The sequence below is a fragment of the Mesoplodon densirostris genome, chromosome X, assembly GCF_025265405.1.
Source record: "Mesoplodon densirostris isolate mMesDen1 chromosome X, mMesDen1 primary haplotype, whole genome shotgun sequence".
NCBI lineage: Eukaryota > Metazoa > Chordata > Mammalia > Artiodactyla > Ziphiidae > Mesoplodon > Mesoplodon densirostris.
The window spans coordinates 79,895,942-79,921,524 of NC_082681.1; the positions used below are offsets into that span (position 1 = coordinate 79,895,942).

At 37.4% G+C, this 25,583-nt stretch overlaps 1 protein-coding gene across 8 annotated transcripts in view; it reads right to left on the reverse strand.

The window, feature by feature from the left end:
* The window catches only part of EDA (ectodysplasin A), a 403,721-nt gene that overhangs the window by 71,407 nt on the left and 306,731 nt on the right, over nt 1-25,583 (reverse strand). The window contains exon 3 of one of the 8 annotated variants that reach the window (XM_060087149.1): nt 10,292-10,443. The exons of the other annotated variants lie outside the window; for them this stretch is intronic. Within the exon in view, the coding sequence (XP_059943132.1) occupies nt 10,352-10,443 (92 nt within the window). The 3' untranslated portion in view covers nt 10,292-10,351. Of the gene's footprint in view, nt 1-10,291; nt 10,444-25,583 lie in introns of those variants that run through there. 8 annotated transcript variants of the gene reach the window in all.

Genomic DNA, 25,583 nt, shown 5'->3' on the forward strand with positions numbered 1-25,583 from the left:
CATCCCTGTCGTAGCATGTGTCAGAATTTCTTTCCTTTTTAAGTCAGCCATTATTTCTTCGAGTCCTCTTTCAGTACTTCTTTCTCTCTGCTTTCCTTTTGGACACTGATGATATGAATGCTGGATCTTTTGTTACTGTCCCACAGATTGCCCGAGGCTCTGTTCTTTTTTTCCAGTCTATTTTCTCTCTGTTGTTCAGATTGAGTAAATTCTGCTGCTCTGACCTCAAGTTCACTGATTCTATCTTCTGTTATCTCCACTCTCTTATTGAGCCCATCCACTAAGTTTATTTCATTTATTGTATTTTTCAGTTCTATAATTTCTATTTGCTTCTTTTTTATATAACTTCTTTATCTTTGCTGAGATTTTATATGTCTTTATTTGTTTTGAGAGAATCTGTAATTACTTTTTGGATCATTTTTATTATGGATGCTTCATAATTCTTGTCAGATAAAATCTGATTCATCACAGTGTTGGTGTCTATTCTCATTCATGAATGATTTTTGGCTGTAAACTGGAGCTTTTTGTATACTACATTATGAGACTCTGGAACCTATTTATTCTTCTTTTTAAAGCAGGCAGTCCCTGTAATGACGTATACTGTGAGGGCTGGATATTTGTGTATGTTCCTGCTGCATCCCACTGACACGACCCTGGCAAAAGTGGGGCATTGACTCACACTTCCTTATTGCAAATGGGTAGAGTGGAAGTTCAGCTACCCCCTTGGCTCTGCTGACACTATCCCAGTGAAAGTGGTGCACTGACTCACAGGGCTCTCTGGCTTCTGTTATTTTTGAATGGGAGTGTAAGCTCAGCTCCCCAGTGGGCCCTGCTGACACCAGGGGAAGGAGGGAGTAGCAAAGAACCAACTAGCTCCACCTTTTACCACCTTGTTAAGCCTCATTCATGCTGACTGGGGGTGGAGGCTCAGTTCCACACTGTGCCACACTGATACCAGGGGAAGGGGTATAAGTGTGCTGACCAACCCTGCCTGACACTGCCTCTTTCAGTCTCATTGCTGCCAGGTAGGTGTGGAGGTTCAGCTTCCCACTGGGCCTCCCTGACACCAGGGTGGGGGGAAAAGTGGAGTGCTTACTAGCCCTGACATATATCCTTCTGCTCAGTCTTTTTGATGTGGAGAGAGTGGAAGCTCAGCCTCCCTGTTGGACCCCACTGACATGGAGATGGAGCTGAAGTCCAGTGATGACTAGCCCTGCACTGCACCAAGTTGTTAAGTCTCCTTGCTTCTGGGTGAGTGTGGCAACTTAGGTTGCTACTGTACTGGGCTGACACTACTCTGGAAGGAGCATAAGAGCACTGTCTCTTTCTGCCAAATGATGGATTAGGACTGCCTGCTCAGTTCTGTCAACACTACCCCAGCAGTGGAATAGGAGCATACCACTTTTTTTTTTGTGGGAAGGAATGGAGTGGAAGATTAACTTCTCACTAGGCTCCATTGAAGCTGTGGGGCAGTTGGGAAGGTGCATTTTATTTTTTCCATTAGTGTTTTGTTGGAGTAGGGCAGGTATTGCCAAAAAGGCTTTCTGTTGTTAGGTGATCCTTTCTCTATTTCCTTTAGATATGAGGTTCAGGCTTTTCTTAGAGCTCCTTTTGTCTGTGCCTGTTGGCAGTTATGGCTTGGAGGCTTCTGCAGTGCCTTGTCTGGGATATACGGGAGGCAAAAAGGAAACCAAAGGAGCTCACTGCTGTATTGTTTCTTAAGTTCTGAGGCAGGCTGCCTTGTTCTTTCCACCTTTCAGTCTTATTTGTTGTGTTATGTTCAGGAGTTTTGGGTTGAAAGAGGGAGGAGTTAGAAGAAATGGAGTTTCTTCACCTTGGCAATAATGTAAGTCCTCTTAATTTCTTTTTTAAGAAAAAAAGTGGCAGAGCACACAACATCCTCAAAAATGGATTTTTTAATATCTAAGGGGATTTCTGATAGCATTACTACTATTAGTAGCATTACTACTAATTTAAGGAATAAACCATAGTGAAAGAGTATCTGGGAAAACTTAAAGAGGTGGAGACTTACTAGGTTTGGAAAGCCATGCAAAATACCTTTCCTAATTTCACTGGAAATTTGTGGAATATTAAACTGATCACTCTTAGTGTGGCCCAGGTTCTCTTTCTATACAATGATCCTTTGTGGGTTTGTAAAGCTCTTTGTGTTTTGCGGGGGAAAAGATGTGAGTGGCAGGGAAGCTTTGGCTCCTTGTATATATAAAACAAGACATGACATTCACAGTTACTGTTAAGTAAAATTAAGACTGGTAGAAGTAGGGTCCCATAGGGGGTTGCAATAGCAGCTGCTTTAAGTCTCAAAAGTAATAGCAGCAACATTTTTCCATACTCACGTTTCCAACTCTAAGTACTAGTGACTTTTACTTGTTGGGATTCTTGCTATAAAGGATACAATTTAAAATTCATCATTTCAGAAGAGGCCCATATCTTCACTTTACAACTCCTGTCTTAGATGCCATTTTCTGGTCCTTAAACACTCCTCTCCCCCCCAAATCAGTATGCTTCAGATGCTACTGCATTATTAGTACCACGGTGATTACAGCATTGGATATTACAGGGAAAAAGCAAGTGTCTGAGCCCGCTAAGTCACTTGGAGGCAGCATAGTTGAAAGAACTTTGGAGTCAAAAAGACCTTGGAGATCAATTCTTGCATTTGACACTAACTAGCTGTATGGCTTTGGGCAAATTACATAATCTTTTTGAGCTACAGTTTGTTCATCTATAAAATGGGAATAATGCCTAATTTACAAGATTGTTGTGAAAATTCAATGACATAATGCACATAAAGTAAGGGCCCAAAGTTGGTGCTCAACAACTCTGAAAAAGCTTCTAGAGAACATGGCCAATCTGGCAGTTATATCTATATTCATCTAATATTTCTCCCGTTTGATCATGCTTCTGTTTCCTGCTTCTCCCATGCCTTAAATTCAATCTCTGTGCTTATGTATGCTACAGCTTATGGGACAAAGAGCCATAATTCACTTAGATCAGAAAAGATTGATATGCTCATTTTACCCTGGTATTTATAATTAGTTGATATCTCTAGTCTCCAGAGTAGAAGCCCAAGATGCTCAAAGAAAGGAAAAAAACAATAAAAACTTAAAAAATTTTCAATGCAACCTAAATATTTCATGCTCAGTTCTCTTCTATTTTATAGTACAGATTTGTTTCTATAGTACAAGATTGTTTTTCTGGTGTAGAAATGGGGGAATTGAACTTAAATTTTGAGTTTTAATGGTATATTAATGATACTGTACATCAATGGCAATAATCTCCAAGGTTCTATCCAACCAACCTAGAAGGATTTAGTGGTAAAGAGAGATGGACATCACCAAAACAGCAGTTTGTTGGTGGGTCTACGTCTTGTGGCTTTACTAAGATTTTAAACTTTCATTCAAAAAATTCACTTTTAGCTTTTTCCACCCAGAGACAGTAAGGCAAGCTGATGCCCTGTAACCCCAGTGGAATGCTTATGGCTAGAAAAAGCTTCCAGCCAAGCAGCTCTAAAGAAAGCCCAGCCTGCTCAAGATTCAGGCAAAAGAAGATCAATATGAATACTTTAAGGTTAAGATTAGGTCTAGAAGCATCAAAAAGACAAAATGAACACCTGCCTAGAGGAGCAAACTAAGACCAGGAAGACTTTATTTTTGTTCTTATTTTTCTCACCACCAGTAACTTCTGCTCAAATTATTTAACATCCCTGAGGTTGATGTAAAATATGCACGTAAAAGGAAAATAACCTCTATTTCATGTGCAGGGATGATGTGAAGATTAGAGTGCCTAGCACAGGGCCTGAAACATAGTAGGGATGCAGTAATTTTTATGCAATAATTTCAACTCTGCTTAAAATTAATATAATTTCACAGCTGAAAGGAACCATAGAGGTCATCCAAGTTTTTTTTTCTTTAAATGTGTAAGAGTTTTATTCTGGCAGAAATTTGATCTCATAAAGAAATCATCTCAGACAAGTTCTTTTGCTGAGCTTTTCTGTAACTAAGCTCCTCAGAAAAAGCACATATTGCAAGAGACTAACAGCTAATGCCATAGTTAAGTGTTACAGGACATTTACTATAGTAACTCTTTGAAGGCAAAGTTCAGTCAATTATTGAGACACCTATAGGTTGGTTACATGTTAAGGCACAGATATATCTATACAACTATAATCTCACTCTATTTCTGCCAACAACAAGACAGGAAGGATCAGTGCTTACAGAACGGTGAGGGAGAGGAAATACTGACTCCTTGTCTCGTGGTTTAGACAACCAGTTCTGCAGAAAAACTAAGATGGTAAAGGTAGATTACCATTGTCAAAGACGCTATGAAGACCTAAAATCATAGTAAAAACAGAGCTACTTGTACTGTGACCGAATATCAAATCACATGGGGAGTCAAAACATATCCTGGATTTTTCTTTTCTAAGTTGTAACAAAAGCAATAAAAAAAATGAGGAACACAAATGACAAAAGAAAAAATAGATAAATTGGACTTCATAAAAATTAAAAGCTTCTGTGCTATGAATGATACCAACAAGAAAGTAAAAAGACTACCCACAGAATGGGAGAAAATATTTGCAAATCATATAACTTATGAGAATTGAATCCAGAATATATAAAAAGTCAGCAATAAAAAGACAACCCACTTGAGAAACGGGCAAAGTATCGGCATAGACATTTCTCCAAAGATGATATACAAATAGCCAATAAGCACATGAAAAGTGCCACTAATTATTGGAGAAATGCAAACCAAAACCACAATGAGGCATCGCCTCACACTGGTCAGAACGACTATCATCAAAAAGTCTACAAATAAATGCTGGAGAGGGTGTGGAGAAAGGGAACCCTCCTACATTGTTGGTGGGAATATAAATTGGTGCAGCCACTATGGAAAACAGTATGGAGGTTCCTTAAAAAATTAAAAATAGAGCTACCATATGATCCAGCAATCCCACTCCTGGGTATATAACTGGAAAAAGTGAAAACTCTGATTCGAAAAGATACAAGTACCCCAATGTTCATAGCAGCACTATTTACAATAGCCAAGACATGGAAACAACCCAAGTGCCCACTGACAGATGATTAGCTTAAGAAGATGTCACATACACACAATCTAATAATACTCAGCCATAAAAAAGAATGAAATATTGCCATTTGCAGCAACATGGATGGACCTAGAGAATATTATACTTAGTGAAGTAAGTCAGACAAAGACAAATATTATATCACTTATATGTGGAATCTGAAAAATAATATAAATGAATCTATACAGAAGACAGAAACAGATTCACAGACATAGAAAACAAACTTTTGGTTAACAAAGGGGAAAGGGGGGAGGGATAAATTAGGAGTATGAGATCAACAAACTACTATACGTAAACTGGATAAGGAACAAGGATTTACTGCTTAGTACAGGGACTTCCTTGGCGGTCCAGTGGTTAAGACTCTGTGCTTCCACTGCAGGGGGTGCAGGTTGGATCCCTGGTCAGAGAACTAAGACCCCACATGCCACGCAGCACGGCCAAAAAATTAAAAAGTCAATACTGTTTAGCACAGAAAGCTATATTCAATATCTTGTAATAACCTATAATGGAAAATAACTTGAAACATATATGTAACTGAATCACTTTGCTGTATACCTGAAAGTAACACAATTTTGTAAATCAACTATAATTAAAAAAAAAAACACAGTGAGAGATCACCTCACACCCACTATAGATGGCTATAAACAGAAAGGCAGATAATAACAAGTGTTGATGAGGATATAGAGAAATTGGAACCCTAATATACTCTAGTGGGAGTATAAAATGGTGCAGCTGCTTTGGAAAACACTCTGAAAGTTCTTAAAAGTTAAAACATTGAGTTACCATTTGACCCAGAAATTCTACTTCTGGGTATATACTTAAGAAAGCTGAAAACACATTTTCATCAAAAACGTGTGCGTGGATGCTCATAGCAGCATTATTCATAACAACCCAGAGTGTAGTCAACTCAAGTGTCCACCAACTGATGAATGGATAAAATATGGTATATCCACACAATGGAATATTCTTCATCCATAAAAGGAATGAAGTACTGATATGTGATTCAACATGGATGAATTTTGAAGTCACTATGCTAATTGAAACAAGCCAGATACAAAAGGACAAATATTCCACTTATATGAGGTACCTAGAGTTGTTAAATTCATAGAGACAGAAAGAATAGTGGTTACCAGGTACTGGTGGGAGTGGAGAAGGGGGAGTAGTAGTTAAATGAATACAGAGTTTCTCTTTGAGAGGATGAAAAAGTTTTGGAAATATAGAATGGTGATGGTTGCACAACATTGTTAATGTGCTTTATGCCACTGAATTTTATCCTTAAAAATGGTTAAAATGGTAAATCATATGTTATATATATTTTACCACAATAAAAAAGGAATGAAGTCTTTATACATGCTACAAAATGGATGAACTTTGCAAATATTATGCTAAGAGAAAGTCGGACACAAAGGACCATATACTTTATGAATCCACATATCAGTGGACAGGTATATCTATTGAGATAGAAAGTGGATTAGTGGTTGCCTAGGGCTGAGAGAGGGAATGGAGGAGTTGGGGAATGACAGCTAAGGGTTTCTTTTTGTGGTGTTAAAAATGTTCTAAAATTGATTTTGGCGGTCGTGCAACTTTGTGAACATTTTAAAAACTACCTGGTTGTACATGTTAAATGGGTGAATTATATAGTATGTGAATTGTATCTCAATTTAAGCTGCTTTTTAAAAAATGAGGATTATAACAGTCAATGATTAGTGAACAATGTATTACTTAGGTGCGTTGGGATTTTGCTGTGAATGTTATCATATGTAATATATGTATATTATTATGTTTAGCTATTTTAATAACGTGTTCTATTTTAATTTTTTAAAAAGATAAAAGTGAGCTAATATCATTTTCTCAAATAAATTCCATCTGTGTCTAAAGGCTGGCATTTTTGACTATACTGATAAAGGTCAAAGTACCTTGTCACTATATCTGCAAACTACAAAAGAAGCCAACAGGAAATGAATGTTCTTCTGAACATTGGAATTGCAAATAAAATCACATCTTAAGAACCTCATATTTACACGGTGTTTAATTTACAAAGCACTTTCTGATATATTTCTGATGTACTGATCCTGTTAATACCCTTGTGAGGTGATCAGGATGGGTGTTAGGCCATCACTTTCCCTTGCCCAAGAAATTAAACAGAGGTTTGATCCACCCAAGTCCCACAGCTAGTTAGTGGCTGAACTAGATCTGAATACTAAATCTATTTTCAACCAATGCTCTGACTAATCTACCATTCTATTCAATAAACTAGATCACACAGTGCTCCATAAACAGGACGCATTTCTATATAGCAAAAGCAAATTAAAAACGTGAAAAATATATAAATAGGCCATTAATATAAAGAACTCTCACAAGTTGTCCATTTGTGTTTCTAACTTCAATTTATCTTTTTGTGATCTCTGAACAAGTGCACTATTTTATGTGCACTTAAGGCTTTTAAACAAGGCATGAATAGCATAAGACAAACTCAGACGGGGTTTGGGGCACATGGGTTCTAGGTAATAATTTTGTTGTTAAGCATTTTCTGAACATGTGCATTGTATTACTTTGGAATTAGACCTAGACATGGTCTCTTACTTCATGGAACTGCCAATGTAATGGGAGGAGGCGGCAAGACAAAAACAAGTAAGTGACCAATAAAGAAATGAATAAATTTGAATTGAGGAGTAAAGAGAGTCAGGTTAGAAGAAAAATGATAATGGGCTGGAGGGTAGAGAGGATGGCTCTGAACAATGACAGAGAGAATTTCAGAAAAGTCTTGATTGGAATGCCTAGTTCAAGCCTGCCATTTCACTGTAAAAGGGAGAGGAAAGAGATCCTAATCAGCACATCAGTAAGAGTGCAGTTTGCATTTATTTTTCTCATGCAGGTCTCAACAAATGCAAGGACTGGAATCATACAGAATATGATTTAAAAATTTATTGGTATGTTTCCTAAGAATATGATGTTGAATGAATTTATTTCATTGAATGGACAACGAGGAAAAATGTCAAATTATTTGATGTTTGTTCCAAGAAATGCATCCAAAATCTTTGAACTTGTCAATCAATAATGTGAAGAAAGAAAATAGCTTCTCTAATCTCCATGGCACTTAGCCTAACCCAGGGGAAAAAAAAAACCCTTATTCCTTTATCAATGATTTTTATATAGGGCCTCAGGCAATCTGGGAAGAACATTTTCAAGATCACACACATAATCCAACTAAGTCTGACCTTTGGATTCTTTTTACCCCTTATAACTACCTCCATTAAACTGTTTCCTAAGAATAGAGAGAAATCTATGACTAAAGAAAAATGGATTCATCTTGTTTTCTCCAGATCATTACATGCCCATCAGAATCCTGCTTCATAGCCACTGGGAGAAATGATCAGGTACTTTGCTGGAGATCGATACACTGAAACAGTGATTCTTAGTTCTCATTTTACAATATCCCATTGGGACTCTGACTTTTTTCCCAGGGGTATTAGGAAATTCTTGAAACATTAATTTCAGTTCACTTTAGCTTTTAGTATAAATATATGCCAAATGGCACTTCTTTGGGGGAGGAGAAGGAGTCTTGGCCAGGAGAAGAAATCCAAAATCCAGCTAACAATAGAGTATTGTAACTCCAGGGGTGGGAATTGCAGCTTTAGCTCTCTGCTTGGCACCAATATCAAGCCATTACCCTCCATTGCTTCTCTGGTGTCAGAGAAAGGGAAAAAGAAGAGGGATAATTTTGATGTTCACATTTTAAAACCTTAAAAACACATATATCTAGAAATTCTATAATACTTAATTGTTAATAGTGGCTACGTCTGGGAACTGAGGTTGTGGTGTTGCTTTCCCTGTGTTACATCATAAATTCCTCTAATGCTTTAACTTGATTTTAGAAGGAGCACGTATTGCTCTTGTATTCATTAAAACTTTCAACTGAGGTTTCAGAAGCCAAAAATAAAATAAATCAGAATTATTAAGCCTAAAAAGACAGACTAAATAGCTTTAATTCTGAAAACAGTGGTTATAATATAAAGACTAGTGCTACAGGATTCTTATACCACCAGTGTCCAATAGAAATGTAAGCCACAAATCTGAGCCACATATATAATTAAAAATTTTCTATTAGCCATTTTTCAAAAGTAAAAAAAAAAAAACAGGTGAAATTAATGTTACACTTTAACTCAATATATCCAAAATATTGCTTTTTTGAGTACTAAGTCTGAAATCTGCTAGGTATTTTACATTTACAGCATATCTTAATTCACAATGGCTATGTGTATCTTTATTTATTTAGTTTTAAAAAACAATGTAATAAGCACCTGGGAACTAATCACCCAACACAAAAGCTAGGACTTTGTAAACAACATACATCTGATTACATGTTTCCTTCTTACTCTCATTTCCCTACCTCTCTCCTCCATCCTTTATCCTAAAGCTTGTGTTCATCATTTCCTCAATCTCCTTCTCATATAATCGCATCACATTGATATGAACTCCTAAAAGAGTATTAGCTGTTTATAACTTCATATAAAAGTTATTAGGCTGTGTTTAATATTTTGGGAATTACTTTTTTTTCAGTATTCAATTAGGTTTGTCATTATTATAGGTCCAAGGTGACTTGTTTCTTAATTGCATTTAATACATACATGGGTTTTTCATTTTTTTCCGGTTTTATTGAGGTATAATTGACATATAACACTGTATTCAGTTAAGGTGTACAATACAATGATTTGATATATGTATAAAGTGTGAAATAATTACCACAATGTTTAGGAAACATCCATCTCCACAATTATAATTTTTCTTCTTGTGATAAGAACTTTTAAGATCTACTCTTAGCAATTTTCAAATACACAACACAACACAACATTGTTAACTATAGTCACTATGCTGTGCATTACCATCCCCAGGATTTATTTATCTTGTAATTGGAAGTTTGTACCTCTTGACCACCTTCACCCATTTCCCCCACTACCTAGCCATGGCCTCTGGCCAATCTGTTCTCTGTTTCTTTGAATTTGGTTTTCTTAGATTCCAAATATGAGTGAGATTATACAGTACTTGTCTTTCTCTGTCTGACTTATTTCACTTAGCATAATGCCCTCAAGGTCCATCCATGCTGCTGCAAATGGCAAGGTTTCCTTCTATATTATGGCTGAATAATATTCCATTATATATACATATATGTGTGTGTGTGTGTTTGTATACACATACATATATACACCACATTTTCTTTTTTCATTCATCCGTTGCTGGACACTTACGTTGTTTCTATGTCTTGGTTATTGTAAAGAGTGCTGCTGTGAATATGGGAGTGCAGATATTTCTTCGAGATAGGGATTTCGTTTCCTTTGGATATATACCTAGAACATATATAGGTTTTTTGTGACAACTTCAACATAAGGGACTTACTTTTTATAAGCTTAAAATACATTGGTAAGATTCATCCATACCTCTAAGTGTTGTTACAGTTCATTGGTTTGACTGCTGTCTAATATTTCATTGTATGACTATATCACAGTTTATCCATACACTATACTGTTGATGGGCATTTAGGTTGTTTTATATATATATATATATATATATTTTTTTTGCGGTACGCAGGCCTCTCACTGTTGTGGCCTCTCCCGTTGCGGAGCACAGGCTCCGGACGCGCAGGCTCAGCGGCCATGGCCCACGGGCCCAGCCGCTCCGTGGCATGTGGGATCTTCCCGGACCGGGGCACGAACCCGTGTCCCCTGCATCGGCAGGCGGACTCCCAACCACTGCGCCACCAGGGAAGCCCTAGGTTTTATATTTTTGTCTGCATATTCTTGTTTAAATCTACTATTGTATACACGTAACAGTTTCTTTTGGGTAGAGATCTAGGAATTCACAATTCTTACCCAAATGAAACAGCTATATAGTGGATGAGGGAGAAGACAGACAGTGATCAGCCAAAGAGAGTTCCAGTATGGGTTAGAACCAGTAGGAAGAGCAACTGGTAGGGATGGCATTGCTTGTGGAGGCCCAAGAAACGTTGTGAGTGGAAGTTGGTTCTAGTTTTCCAGTCTTACTTTGCTCTACTGGGCTGCACCATGTGCAGTTAAAGCTTTGAACAGTAGCAGTGAGTAAAGCCAGGCCCTACTGATCAAGGTTCCCATACAAATTTTGGCAATGCCAACACATCTAGAGAACTTGGGTCCTGTGTTCCCAAACTCTCCACCCTTGTCCGATTCTTGGTGGTCAGTCTCTTTCCTCTGCATCCCTTAAACTGTCTTTCTGCACTGGGCTATGTGCAGGTATATACTGGAGGTACTGGCGGGGTAAGACAAAAACTTGACTTTTGGTGTATACGAAAGCATTCTCTGAGAGTGGGGGAAAGATGGAAAATTCTAAAATAGAGTTGTTTTTCTGTCCTAGACTGCATTAAATTCATCCCTATAAGCACAGTAAAAAATAACCTCTAGGAGTTAGGGCTTAGCATAGCTGGTTCTAATGGAAAAACATGAATCTGGGATTGGTAGCTGGATCAGCTACAAGGGACTGATTCTGAAGGAAGAGGGGCTGAGGAATTTATATAAAGTGAGGAATGAGAAACAGCAGTAGGAAGTTTAAGGCCTAAGCCAATGGCCTGGTGATGAAGAAAGGGGGAATTACACAGGTGCATATGGGGATACAGAACTCACATTTGCCCAGGGCTTTACATTTTGAAAAGCGCTTTTCAAATCACACTATATCTAATCCTTGCAGTAACCCAGTGAAGTAGGTATTACCATTATGCCACTTTATAGGAACTGAGGCTGAAAGATTAATATGCATGTTCACAAAGTTTCATAGCAAGTAAGTAGCAGACATGCAACTTGAACCCAGGTCCCTAAACACAAAACCAAGAACTGTTTTATTGCTCCAGTGATTTATAGCTGAGGTATTAAAGTGTGTTGCTAATGCTTTGCTGCTAAGTACTGAAGTAATGATTTACTTAAATAAAAACTCGAATAGATTTAATGGTGTTTCTGTAATAGTGCCACTCTCATTTGCATTCTGATAGGTTTTCTTGAGCAGGAAAGAAAGGAACCTAGTTATAGCCAGCATGCTAGAAAAATGCGTAGAACTCCAGGGACCCCAGGAAGGGAGTCTCGCATGTCTATTCAAGCTCTGAATTACGCTGATAAAAGGTCAAGATCTGTCACACTATATACCATAGCAGTCAGAGAAGTAATCTAATTTGGTGAATGAAAGGTGGAATAATAAATATATACAATGTAATTTTTATTTCTTCATTTTTGTTTAACTTTGAGAATGGAACATTGTGTACATTGACCAGAATTGCCCTTTGAAGAAGCTGTTTGTGCAGGAATAGAACTGGAAAGGACCCACAAGTTGCTCTCTCATGAGCAAATTTTTTTAACAACTCCTTCCCTCAATCTCTCAATGGCTTACCAGGTATTTGTTATTATATACAACTCCTGTGGCTTCACAGACATGTGCATTGTCCACTGCCTGTCTCTTAAGATCTTTCTAATGCAGTTTCCTCGATTCAAAGAGGAGAATGCTTTAGCATGGACCTGTAGTATGTTTTCTTTCAATCTGCAAACATTCATTAACTACTTGACTGTTTGCTTGTCCTAGCTAGTTGCCATGCTGAGGTAGAAGGAACCCCTAACCTCTTGTGACTTATCATCTAGCTGGGAAGATGAGAGAAGTACATGAAAGAGATCTAGAAAATGTAATTGTTTCAAGCATGTACATGGAAGAATGTAAACTAAGGAGATAAAGCTATCTGGCTGGAGGTTCATTAAAGCCATGAAGCTTTAGAACTGGATCCTGAAAGGATGGATAAAGATTAGAAGTAAGGAAGTAAGAAGGTAGTCCAGGAAGGGGATTGATTTAGTAAAATCAAGAGGCTGTAACCAGCAAGATCTGGTGAAAAAGGTAAGACCACTTACATTGCTGCTATGGTTGCCACCATGCCAATGTTATATGATACACTAAGCGTAAGTAGACCTTTCATTTTCTTGGAATTCCCTATTTCTTTGAAATTCCCAAACCAATAAACTCATATAAACTATGTTGTTTTATGTGTTCAACTTTTATGAGAAGTAACAATTCATATCTGTACATCACTGTATAGTTTATATAATATCTGCATATACATCATTTTGTTTGATGCTTACAGCAATCCTGTGTAATGACATGGAGGCTGACTTGCTACAAGTTAGAGGACTAGCAAGTGCAGAGCTCAGGACATCAGTCCAGATCAGATTCAGTCCAATCATTAACATTTACATGTTGTTTTGACCAATAATTGATATTCATAAATGATATTCTTAAGGTCCTAAGATTCTGATGTATAGCTTGCATCAGCAATTATTAAATTATGCCTTGGGTCATTTTTTTATGTTTAGCATATTTGGTTGTTATTCAAGATCTTTTAAACTCGTATGAAATATTTTAGAACATATAATCTTTAAGATGGCTGCTAGTAGAGTTGGTTGAATACTGTCCTTCAGATTTCTTTTCAATTACAATGGTATACAGTCCTCACTTGGCGGCTTCATGCACGGTGAACACCTCACTTACTTGGCACCACATAGGATAAGAGGTTCCACAGAAGTGAGTTTTCTGGGTAACTAAAGCTTACTCCACTGACAGCAAACTTTGAGATCTGGCAGAAATCTTTCTAATATATTTTGAGACTTCCCTGTCTTGTCATGTTAGAGTTGTCTATTACAGGATAAGCATCACTATGAAAATCCCCTACTGGACCATACAGTGAGGTGCTCAGTGTCTTACCAAGGCATACAGGGAAGTTTGAACCCCTACATTAATAGTCCCAAGTGACTTCACTTTTCTGGTTATTCTGTTTTTAGAATTCTTATTTTCTTTATGCTGCTAACTGTGCCTTCTTAGGGTATCAGTTTTCTCACATCTGGTAGACCCCTTTTCCCATTCTCATTGGTCATCAGACAACTAAACTCAGTATATCAGTAAGTAACATTTATTTTATATACAACGCTAAACCAAAAGGCTTAGTGAGGTGGTTGCCACCCTTCTCTCACGAGTAAGAGGCCTCAATGGATTGAGATTTTGTTCCCAGATCACTGGGTTTCATTCTCTCTCCTTTTGGGGTTTTAGGTTGTGTTCTGGATTTTGGAGCTTGCTAAATAAAAGAGCTTTGACTTATCAGGGTATATTGAGAATAATTATATTTTAGTTACAAAACTCACATTGTGTATATTTCTCCAAGATGGACAAAAGTGGATGTAACTTAAACTATCAGTAGTAAGAGCAGCTTGTGATATCCAATTTTTAATTCTTAATTCATTGGTGGGAGAAGAAAAAGAGAACTCTTAAGACAAACCTTATTTAAAACAAATACTCTACCTGAATCTTTAACACAGCTTTATATTTTTCTAAGTGCTTTAGCATGTATTATCTCTTTGATCATCACAATCCTGTGAAATAAACAGGATAGCTTCTTTTCTCAACTATAAAAGTGGCTAAGAGATTGTGATATGAGAAAAAGCATTCTCATTTTTCTACCCCAAACCTGAGAAATAGATGGATTAGTACTATTCTCATTTTATAGTTAATACTAATAATTACTAACTATTGAGCATCTGTAAGTGCCAGCATCGAGTTAGGCATTTTACTTTATCTCTAGTCCGTTTAGCATTAAAGGAAGTATTATTACTATATTTAGGTCATGAGAAAACTTAGGTTATATGACTTGACCAAGGCCACAAAGCTAAAAGTAGTAGAGCTAGAATTTGAAATTAGGTCTCTGTGATTTTAAATGTTAAATCAGGTCTATGTGGCTTTAAATTCTATGCTCTTTCCTTACCCCAAGCTATCTGAGAGAGAGAAACCAAGGGTCAGAAAGGTTGCATCTTGATATCAATAGAGTTTTTCTTTCTTGTATGTATGATTTCTTCCAGGCACCTGGGGCTTTACTGTACTACATTTGGGTTTTGTTTCTGATAGCTTCTGGATTTTGCATACTATGCTAGGGGGTAGGAAGAACAGATTATATTCAAACTGCTGAACTGAAACTTGAAAACAACCTCTGAGATAAAATATTTGTACCACAAATATACACCCTTCTCCTTTAAATAGGTGACAATGTAAACATGTGCTTTTAAAGAGCTTTGGAGATGACTTACAAAGATAATGTGCTATACGGATCAATGACTTTGTGACTCCGGTAAGAAATTTGTTGCTTCTTTTGAAAATAGAGATTTAAATGTGTGACCTGAAATATAAAATTTCATCTTTGGAAGCATGCAATTCATACTTTAAAATTTGATCATTTCAGTATAGCTTTTTTTTAAAAGAGTGATGAAACATATCTGAAATTCGGGGAATCAAATTGCTGTATTTACAATAACTGAACATCCTCTCAGCAGATACCATGAAGCTATCATGAGAAACACATTCTTTTTCCACTTCCTTTTTAAGAAATCATATTTCTAAACAGATTAGGATCAAAACATAGTGAATTACCAAGTCAATCTTCTTCCCGCTCTTCTGGCATAATGTAAGATAATGATGAGCTGAATTTCATTTATAAAGATGACACTACTAACTTTCTGGCAGCAGGCCAGGCCCATGAGTTGTTTTGCTATAGGGAGAATAGATCTGCACAAAGTCACCTTCTTCCTAGTACACCACTTGACAAATAGCACAGATTGGTTAGACCCCTGAGTTGGGGTATATAGAAATGCAGTGAGGCTACACCCTAAACAACTGACCTAATGTACCACAGTACTAAGTTCATTAAAGGGGGTGTATACTGGAAGCAGTGGTAAAATGCAGCTAAGATTCATAAGCCCACAGCAGAGCATCCTTGGTACGTCACCATTTCAAAAATAGCTTTCACTAAAGTTCTGAAGATGTTAATGGCATAGGATCTATGTCTTCTAGGTCAGTTTGAAGTCCTCAACAAGAAAGAGAGTAGGATCGGATCAGTCACTGTTTCTAAATTACACTGAGGGTCTAAATGGTGCTACTTTGCACCAGAGATTAGTAAGTAGAAGATCAGGAAAATTAAAACTGCTACCAAAGTTAAGAACAATTATACATGTCTTACCTTTGGTGAACAAGGAAGAATTATATTTGCCTTGCTAATATTTACTTCTCAAGTGTATGGAGGGTAGGGGAGAGATGTAGTGAGATGGGTAAGATGCCAAAATAATTTGGGATTAAAATACCATTGATCAAATGCTTGAGTGAGCATTGGAAAGCCAAGGTGGTTCTGCACTCTAGTCACACTTTCTCTGCCCAAAGGTTCTGGCTTTCCTCAGTCCTTCCTCCAAGTCTCCTATGTTACATATCAGGTTCCCTAAGCCAAGAGGAGAGCCAAAAAACACAGGGGATTGGTTAGCTTTTGCACTTGCTGTTTCCTTTGTCAGAAATGCACCTTCTACTTTTCTTCATCAAAGTCTCATTCATCCTCCAAAATTCAATTCAAATGTCACTTCATTCATTCATATATGCATGCCTAGTATGTGCCAGCCATTGTGCACTTCTTGGAGATGTATTTAATATATTTGGCCATTCTGTGGCCCCTTCCTCTGTGCTTCCACTGCAATCTTATCACACCTCCAAATAAGTATTTATCACCTCTGGAAAGTATTTATAAGATTCTCTCTTATGAAAACAATGTGCTTCCAGAACTAAGGAAACTTATCTTACCCATTTGTGTATCCCTGGGTGTAATATAATACAGTGCCTTGCACATAGTAGAGGGTTAATAAATCTCTAGCTATTCTCTCCCTCCCTTTCATTTATATTTGCTATTTGCTACTTACTCTTGTGACTTGATTCTCAATCCTTTGGTCCCTATTACTTTACTCAGACTGCCCTGACCAGTGTTGCCAACAACAAACTTCTTACTGAATTCAATGGATGGACGAGACACACTTCTTCCATTAGGCCTGCTAAATTGGTAAAACGTAAGCCTAGAGCTGCTAGTAGCTATTTCTGCCACCTTATATGAAGAACCTTCCTGAAGAATAAGGCCAATATAAAGGGAAGCAGAACTGAGAAAGTCCTGATGACATCATTTGAGCTCCAAGATTCAGCCATGTTTTAAGCCAACTTTGTCAGAGACTTTATAGTTAGAAATGAGCTAATAAATCCTATGCCCTCTTTAAAACAAAAAACAAAAAAACAAACAAACAAAAAAAACAAACAAAAAAACCCCCTTAATCCAGTTTAGGCCAGCTATCTGTCACTTGTAACTGAGAGAGTCTTAACATAGCTAATGATCTCCATATCTATATTTCCAGTCCAGATATTTTTCCTGAGCTTCAGATACATATCTCCAACTGTTTATAGGTTTTCTCCTCTTGAATTGCCCATAGGTACCTGACACTTAACCTGTCTAAAACCACACATTTTCCTACTCAGATCGTTATTGCAGTAAATAGTATAGCACCTTGCCAGAAACCTGGGTGGCTTCCTTGGCTCCTCTTTTTCTCCCCTCAATCAAATCACCAGTCTTAATTTTTTCTACCTACTAACTAAATCTGTCTACGTCAGTCTCCATTGCAGCTATGTTAATCTAGCCACCACCATCTCTTATGTGTATCATTGCAGCAGCCTTCTAACTGCCTTCTTTGTCTCCCTCATGCCCCTTCCAGTCCATTTTTCTGCCCATTTTATACAATTTTTCCTGTTACATTTAAAAAATAAATTACAGTAGCACAAGCCAAACATAACAAGTCAAACAATTCAGAACTGTACAAAGAATCACTAAACAGTTCTCGCTTTCCTATCCAACCTCCTTGTACCTGAGGTAATCATTAATTCACTTGGTGCCTCTGCTTCCCACCACTGTTTCTACATAATTATCTATATATCTATAGCTATAACTATATAGTTATAAACATTCTTAGGGTTTAAAAATCTGTCTCTTTTTTTACATCTTTATTGGAATATAATTGCTTTACAATGTTGTGTTAGTTTCTGCTGCACAACAAAGTGAATCAGCTATATGTATATGTATATCCCCATATCCCCTCCCTTTTGAGCCTCCCTCCCACCCTCCCTATCCCACCCCTCTAGTTCGTCACAAAGTATCGAGCTGATCTCCTTGCTGATGGCCCACTAGCCATCCATTTTACATTTGGTAGCGTATGTACGTCAATGCTACTCTCTCACTTTGTCCCAGCTTCCCCTCCCTCCCTGTGTTCTCAAGTCCGCTCTCTACATCTGTGTCTTTATTCCTGCCCTGCTACTAGGTTCATCAGTACCATTTTTTTTTAAGATTCCATATATGTGCATTAGCATATGGTATTTGTTTTTCTCTTTCTGACTTACTTCACTCTGTATGAGAGTCTCTAGGTCTATCCACCTCATTACAAATAACTCAACTTCGTTCCTTTTTATGGCTGAGTAATATTCCATTGTATATATGAGCCACATCTTCTTCATCCATTCATCTGTCGATGTACATTTAGGTTGCTTCCATGTCCTGGCTATTGTAAATAGTGCTGCAATGAACATTGTGGTGCATGTATCTTTTTGAGCTATGGTTTTCTCAGGATATATGCCCAGTACTGGGATTGATGGGTCATATGGTAAAAATCTTTCCCTTTTCAACGAAAATGTGACAGTATTATACATATTACTCTGAAACTTGAAGCAGAAGAATATGCCTACTCTTTCAGATGCATCTATAAAACTCTAACTCATTCCTTTTAATAGCTGTATAATATTCAATATTATGGCTATCTCACAATTTAGTCAATCAACCATTTCCTTATTTATAGAGATTAGGGTTATCCCTCTTTTGCCACTAAAACAGTGCTATAATAAACATCCTTATATATATTTGATCTATGTAGTGTTGTTATACATGTAGGATAAATTCCCAAAACTGTATCAAAGGTATTCTAATGTTTAATTTTACTAGAAAGTTGGATTAATATCCAAAAATGGGCGAAACAACTTATATTCTCAAATGTGATACATCACATTAACAGGATGAAAGATAAAAATCATATGATCATCTCAAAAGATGCAGAAAGCATTTGACAAAAGTCAACATCTTGGGCCTCCCTGGTGGCGCAAGTGGTTGAGAGTCCGCCTGCCGATGCAGGGGATACGGGTTCGTGCCCCGGTCTGGGAGGATCCCATATGCCGCGGAGCGGCTGGGCCCGTGAGCCATGGCCGCTGAGCCTGCGCGTCCGGAGCCTGTGCTCCGCAACGGGGGAGGCCACAACAGTGAGAGGCCCGCATACCGCAAAAAAAAAAAAAAAAAAAAAAAAAAAAAAAAAAAAAAAAAAAAAAAAAAAAAAAAAAAAGTCAACATCTTTTCTGATAAAAAAAACTCTTCACAAATTAGGTATAGAAGGAATGCATCTCAACTTAATAAGGTCCATATACAACAAACCCACAGCTAAAATCATATTTAACAGTGAAAAGTTGAAAGCCTTTCCTCTAAGATCAGGAACAAGATAGGATGCCTATTCTCAACACAGTACTTGAAGTCCTATAGTCAGAGCAATTAGGCAAGAAAAAGAAGTAAAAGGCATCCAAATTGGAAATAAAAATGAAAAATTGATTCTGTTTGCAGATGGTATGTTCCTATATATAGAAAATCCTAGACTCCACCAAAAACCTGTTAGAAATAATAAACGAGTTCAGTAAAGTTGCAGGATACAAAATAAACATACAAAAATCAATTGTGTTTCTACACACTAACAAGGAATTATCCAAAAAAAGAAATCAAGACAAAGATCCCATTTACAATAGCATCAAAAATAATGAAATACTTAGGGATAAACTTAGCCAAGGAAGTGAAATAGCTGTACACTAAAAAGTACAAAATACTGATGAAAGAAATTGAAAAAGACACACAAAAAATGGATTAGAAGAATTGGTATTGTTAAAATGTCCATATTACCCAAATCCATTTTTAGACTCAATACAATCCCTATCAAAACTCCAATGACATTTTCCACAGAAATAGAAAAAACAATCATAAAATTTATATGGAACCACAAAAGACTCCAAATAGCCCAAGCAATCTTAAGCAAAAAGAACAAAGCTAGAGGGCTTCCCTGGTGGCGCAGTGGTTGGGAGTCCGCCTGCCGATGCAGGGGACGCGGGTTCGTGCCCCGGTCCAGGAGGATCCCACATGCTGCGGAGCGGCTGGGCCTGTGAGCCATGGCCGCTGGGCCTGCGCGTCCGGAGCCTGTGGTCCGCAGCGGGAGAGGCCACAACGATGAGGGGCCCGCGTACCGCAAAAAAAAAAAAAAAAAAAAAAAAAGAACAAAGCTAGAGGCACTACATGTACTGATTTCAAAATACATTACAAAGTTACAGTACTCAAAACAGTATGGGCCTGGCAAAAAAGCAGGCATATAGACCAATGGAACAGAATAGAGAGCTTGGAAATAAATCCATGCATTTATGGGCTACTGATTTTCGACCAGGGTGCCAAGAGCACAGAAGGGAGAAAGAATAGTCTCTTCAATAAGTGGTGCTGGGAAAACTGGACATCACATGCAGAAGAATGAAATTGGACCCTTATCTCATAGCGTATACAACAAAACCCCTCAAACTGGATAAAAGGCTTAAATACAGACCTGGAATTGTAAAACTACTAGAAGAAAATACAGGGGAAAAACTTCTTGACATTGGTCTGGGAAATGATTTTTTGGATATGACCTCAAAACCACAGGCAGGGTTTCCTTCCTGGCACAGTGGTTAAGAATCTGCCTGCCAATGCAGGGGACAAGAGTGTGAGTTCTACTCCAGGAAGATCCCACATGCTGTGAAGAAACTAAGCCCGTGCGCCACAACTACTGAGCCTGCGTGCTGTAAATACTGAAGCCCACGCACCTAGAGACTGTGCTCTGCAACAAGAGAAGCCACCGCAATGAGAAGGCCGCACACAGGAACAAAGACCCAATGAAACCATAAATACATACACAAATAAAATAAATTTATTAAAAAACCCCCACAGGCAACAAAAACAAGTGGGATAGCATCAAACTAAAATCTTCTGCACAAAAAAGGAAACAATCAACAGAGTGAAGACACCACCTATAGAATGGGAGAAAATATATGCAAACCACATATCTGATAAGGGGTTAGTATCCAAAATATGTAAGGAATTCAAACAACCCAATAGCAAATACATACATACATACATACATACATACATACATACATACATACATACATACATACATACATACCTGATTAAAATATGGGCACAGGATCTGAATAGATGGTTTTATAATGAAGACATACAAATAGCTAGCTAACTGATATATGAGAAGATGCTCAACATTACTAATTATCAAGGAAATGTAAGTCAAAAAGCACAATGAGATGTCACCTCATATCTATTAGGATGGCTATTATCAAAAGGACAAGACACAACAAGTGTTGATGAGGGTGGGGAGAAAAGGGACCCCTTGTACATTGTTGAGAGGAATGTAAATAAGTAGAGCCAGTATGCAAAACAGAATGGAGGTTCCTCAAAAATTAAAAATAGAAATGCCATATGAGCCAGCAATCCTACTTCTGGGTGTATATACAAAGGAAATGAAATTAGTATCTTGAAGTGATATCTGTACTCTCATATTCACTGCAGCATTATTCACAATAGCCAAGATATGGAAACAATGCAAGTATCCATCAACAGATGAATGAAGAAAGAAAATGTGATGAACACACACACACACACACACACACACACAGAGGAGGTGGTTGTCAGGAGCTGGGGGGTAGAGGAAATGGTGGTGAGGGGTGGTTGATCAAATGGTACAAAGATTCAGTTACGCAGGTGAGTAAGTTCTGGACAGCAAATGCATAGCATGGTGACTATAGTTAATAATACTGTATTCTATACTTGAAATTTGCAAGAGACTAGGGGTTCTCACCACAAAAAAAGGGGAACTATGTCAGGTGATGGAAATGTTAATTAGCTTGACTGTGGTAACTAGTTCACAATGTATATGTATATCAAAATATCATATTCTTGAGGGCAGACAGCAGAAACAAGAAGAACTAACTAAACAAACAACAGGGAGGGAACCCAGCCCCACCCATCAACAGTCAAGTGGATTAAAGTTTTTACTGAGCTCTGCCCACCAGAGGTACAGTCGGCACTACCCACCACTAGTCCCTCACATCAGGAAACTTACACAAGCCTCTTAGAGAGCCTCATCCACCAGAGGGCAGACAGCAGAAGCAAGAAGAACTCAGTCCGGCAGCCTGTGGAATAAAAACCACATTCACGGAAAGATAGACAAGATCAAAAGGCAGAGGGCTATGTACCAGATGAAGAAACAAGATAAAACCCCATAAAAACAACTAAATGAAGCAGAGATAGGAAACCTTCCAGAAAAAGAATTCAGAATGATAGTGAAGATGATCCAGGACCTTGGAAAAAGAATGGAGGCAAAGATCAAGAAGATGCAAGAAATGTTTAACAAAGAACTAGAAGAATTAAAGAACAAACAGAGATGAACAACACAATAACTGAAATGAAAACTACACTAGAAGGAATCAATAGCAGAATAACTGAGGCAGAAGAACGGATAAGTGACCTGGAAGAGAGAATGGTGGAATTCACTGCTGTGGAACAGAATAAAGAAAAAAGAATGAAAAGAAATGAAGACAGCCTAAGAGACCTCTAGGACAACATTAAATGCAACAACATATGCATTATAGGGGTTCCAGAAGGAGAAGAGAGAGAGAGAAAGGACCAGAGAAAATATTTGAAGAGATTATAGGCAAAAACTTCCCTAACATGGGAAAGGAAAGAGCCACCCAAGTCCAGGAAGCACAGCGAGTCCCATACAGGAGAAAACTAAGGAGAAACATGCTGAGACACACAGTAATCAAATTGGCAAAAATTAAAGACAAAGAAAATTATTAAAAGCAGCAAGGGAAAAATGACAAATAACATAAAAGGGAACTCCCATAAGGTTAACAGCTGATTTCTCAGCAGAAACTCTACAAGCCAGAAGGGAGTGGCATGATATACTTAAAGTGGTGAAAGAGAAGAACCTACAGCCAAGATTACTCTACGCTGCAAGGATCTCATTCAGGTTCGATGGAGAAATCAAAGGCTTTACAGACAAACAAAAGCTAAGAGAGTTCAGCACCACCAAACCAGCTCTACAACAAATGCTAAAGGAACTTCTCTAAGTGGGAAACACAAGAGAAGAAAAGGACCTACAAAAACAAACCCAAAACAATTAAGAAAATGGTCATAGGAACATACATATTGATAATAACCTTAAACGTGAATGGATTGAATGCTCCAACCAAAAGACACAGGCTTGCTGATTGGATACAAAAACAAGACCCATATATATGCTGTGTACAAGAGACCCACTTCATACCTAGGGAAACATACAGACTGAAACTGAGGGGATGGAAAAAGATACTCCATGCAAAGGGAAATCAAAAGAAAGCTGGAGTAGCTATACTTATATCAGATAAAATAGAATTTAAAATAAAGAATGTTACAAGAGACAAGGAAGGACACGACATAATGATCAAGGGATCAATCCAAGAAGAAGATATAACAATTATAAATATATATGCACCCAACATACGAGCACCTCAATATATAAGGCAACTGCTAACAGCTATAAAAGAGGAAATCGACAGTAACACAATAATAGTGGGGGACTTTAACACCTCACTTACACCAATGGACAGATCATCCTAAATGAAAATAAATAAGGAAACAGAAGCTTTAAATGACACAATAGACCAGAGAGATTTAATTGATATATATAGGACATTTCATCCAAAAGCAGCAGATTACAGTTTCTTTTCAAGTGCGCATGGAACATTCTCCAGGTTAGATCACATCTTGGGTCACAAATCAAGCCTCAGTAAAGTTAAAAAAATTGAAATCATATCAAGCATCTTTTCTGACCACAACGCTATGAGATTAGAAATGAATTAAAGGGAAAAAACACGTAAAAAACAGAAACACATGGAGGCTAAACAATACGTTACTAAATACCCAAGAGATCACTGAAGAAATCAAAGAGGAAATGAAAAAATACCTAGAGACAAATGACAATGAAAACACGACGATCCAAAACCTATGGGATGCAGCAAAAGCACTTCTAAGAGGGAAGTTTATAGCAATACAAGCCTACCTCAAGAAACAAGAAAAATCTCAAATAAACAATCTAACCTTACACCAGAAGGAACTAGAGAAAGAAGAACAAACAAAACCGAAAGTAAGCAGAAGGAAAGAAATCATAAAGATCAGAGCAGAAATAAATGCAATAGAAACAACAAAAAAAAAAGAATAGCAAAGTTCAATAAAACTAAAAGCTGGTTCTTTGAGAAGATAAACAAAATTGATAAACCATTAGCCAGAGTCATCAAGAAAAAGAGGGAGAGGACTCAAATCAATAAAATTAGAAATGAAAACGGAGAAGTTACAACAGACACCGCAGAAATACAAAGCATCATAAGAGACTACTACAGGCAACTCTATGCCAATAAAATGGACAACCTGGAAGAAATGGACAAGTTCTTAGAAAGGTACAACCTTCCAAGACTGAACCAGGTAGAAACAGAAAATATGAACAGACCAATCACAAGTAATGAAATTGAAACTGTGATTAAAAATCTCCAACAAACAAAAGTCCAGGACCAGATGGCTTCACAAGTGAATTCTATCAAACATTAAGAGAAGAGCTAACACCCATCCTTCTCAAACTCTTTCAAAATTTTGTGGAGAAAGGAACACTCCCAAACTCATTCTAGGAGGCCACCATCACCCTGTTACCAAAACCAGACAAAGATACTACAAAAAAAGAAAATTACAGGCCAATATCACTAATGATATAGATGCAAAAATCCTCAACAAAATACTAGCAAAGAGAATCCAACAACACATTAAAAGGATCATACACCATGATCAAGTGGGATTTATCCCAGGGATGCAAGCATTCTTCAATATACGCAAATCAATCAATGTGATACACCATATTAACAAATTGAAGAATAAAAACCATAAGATCATTTCAATAGATGCAGAAAAAGCTTTTGACAAAATTCAACACCCATTTATGATAAAAACACTCCCAAAAACGGGCATAGAGGGAACCTACCTCAATATAATAAAGGCCATATATGACAAACCCACAGCAAACATCATTCTCAATGGTGATAAACTGAAAGCCTTTCCTCTAAGATCAGGAACAAGACAAGGATGTCCACTCTCGCCACTATTATTCAACATAGTTTTGGAAGTCCTAGGTACAGCAATCAGAGAAGAAAAAGATATAAAAGAATACAAACTGGAAAAGAAGAAGTAAAACTGTCACTGTTTGCAGATGACATGATACTATATATAGAAAATCCTAAAGATGCCACCAGAAAACTACTAGAGCTAATCAATGACTTTGGTAAAGTTGCAGGATACAAAATTAATGCACATAAATCTCTTGCATTCCTATACACTAATGATGAAAAATCTAAAAGAGGAATTAAGGAAAAACTCCCATTTACCACTGCAACA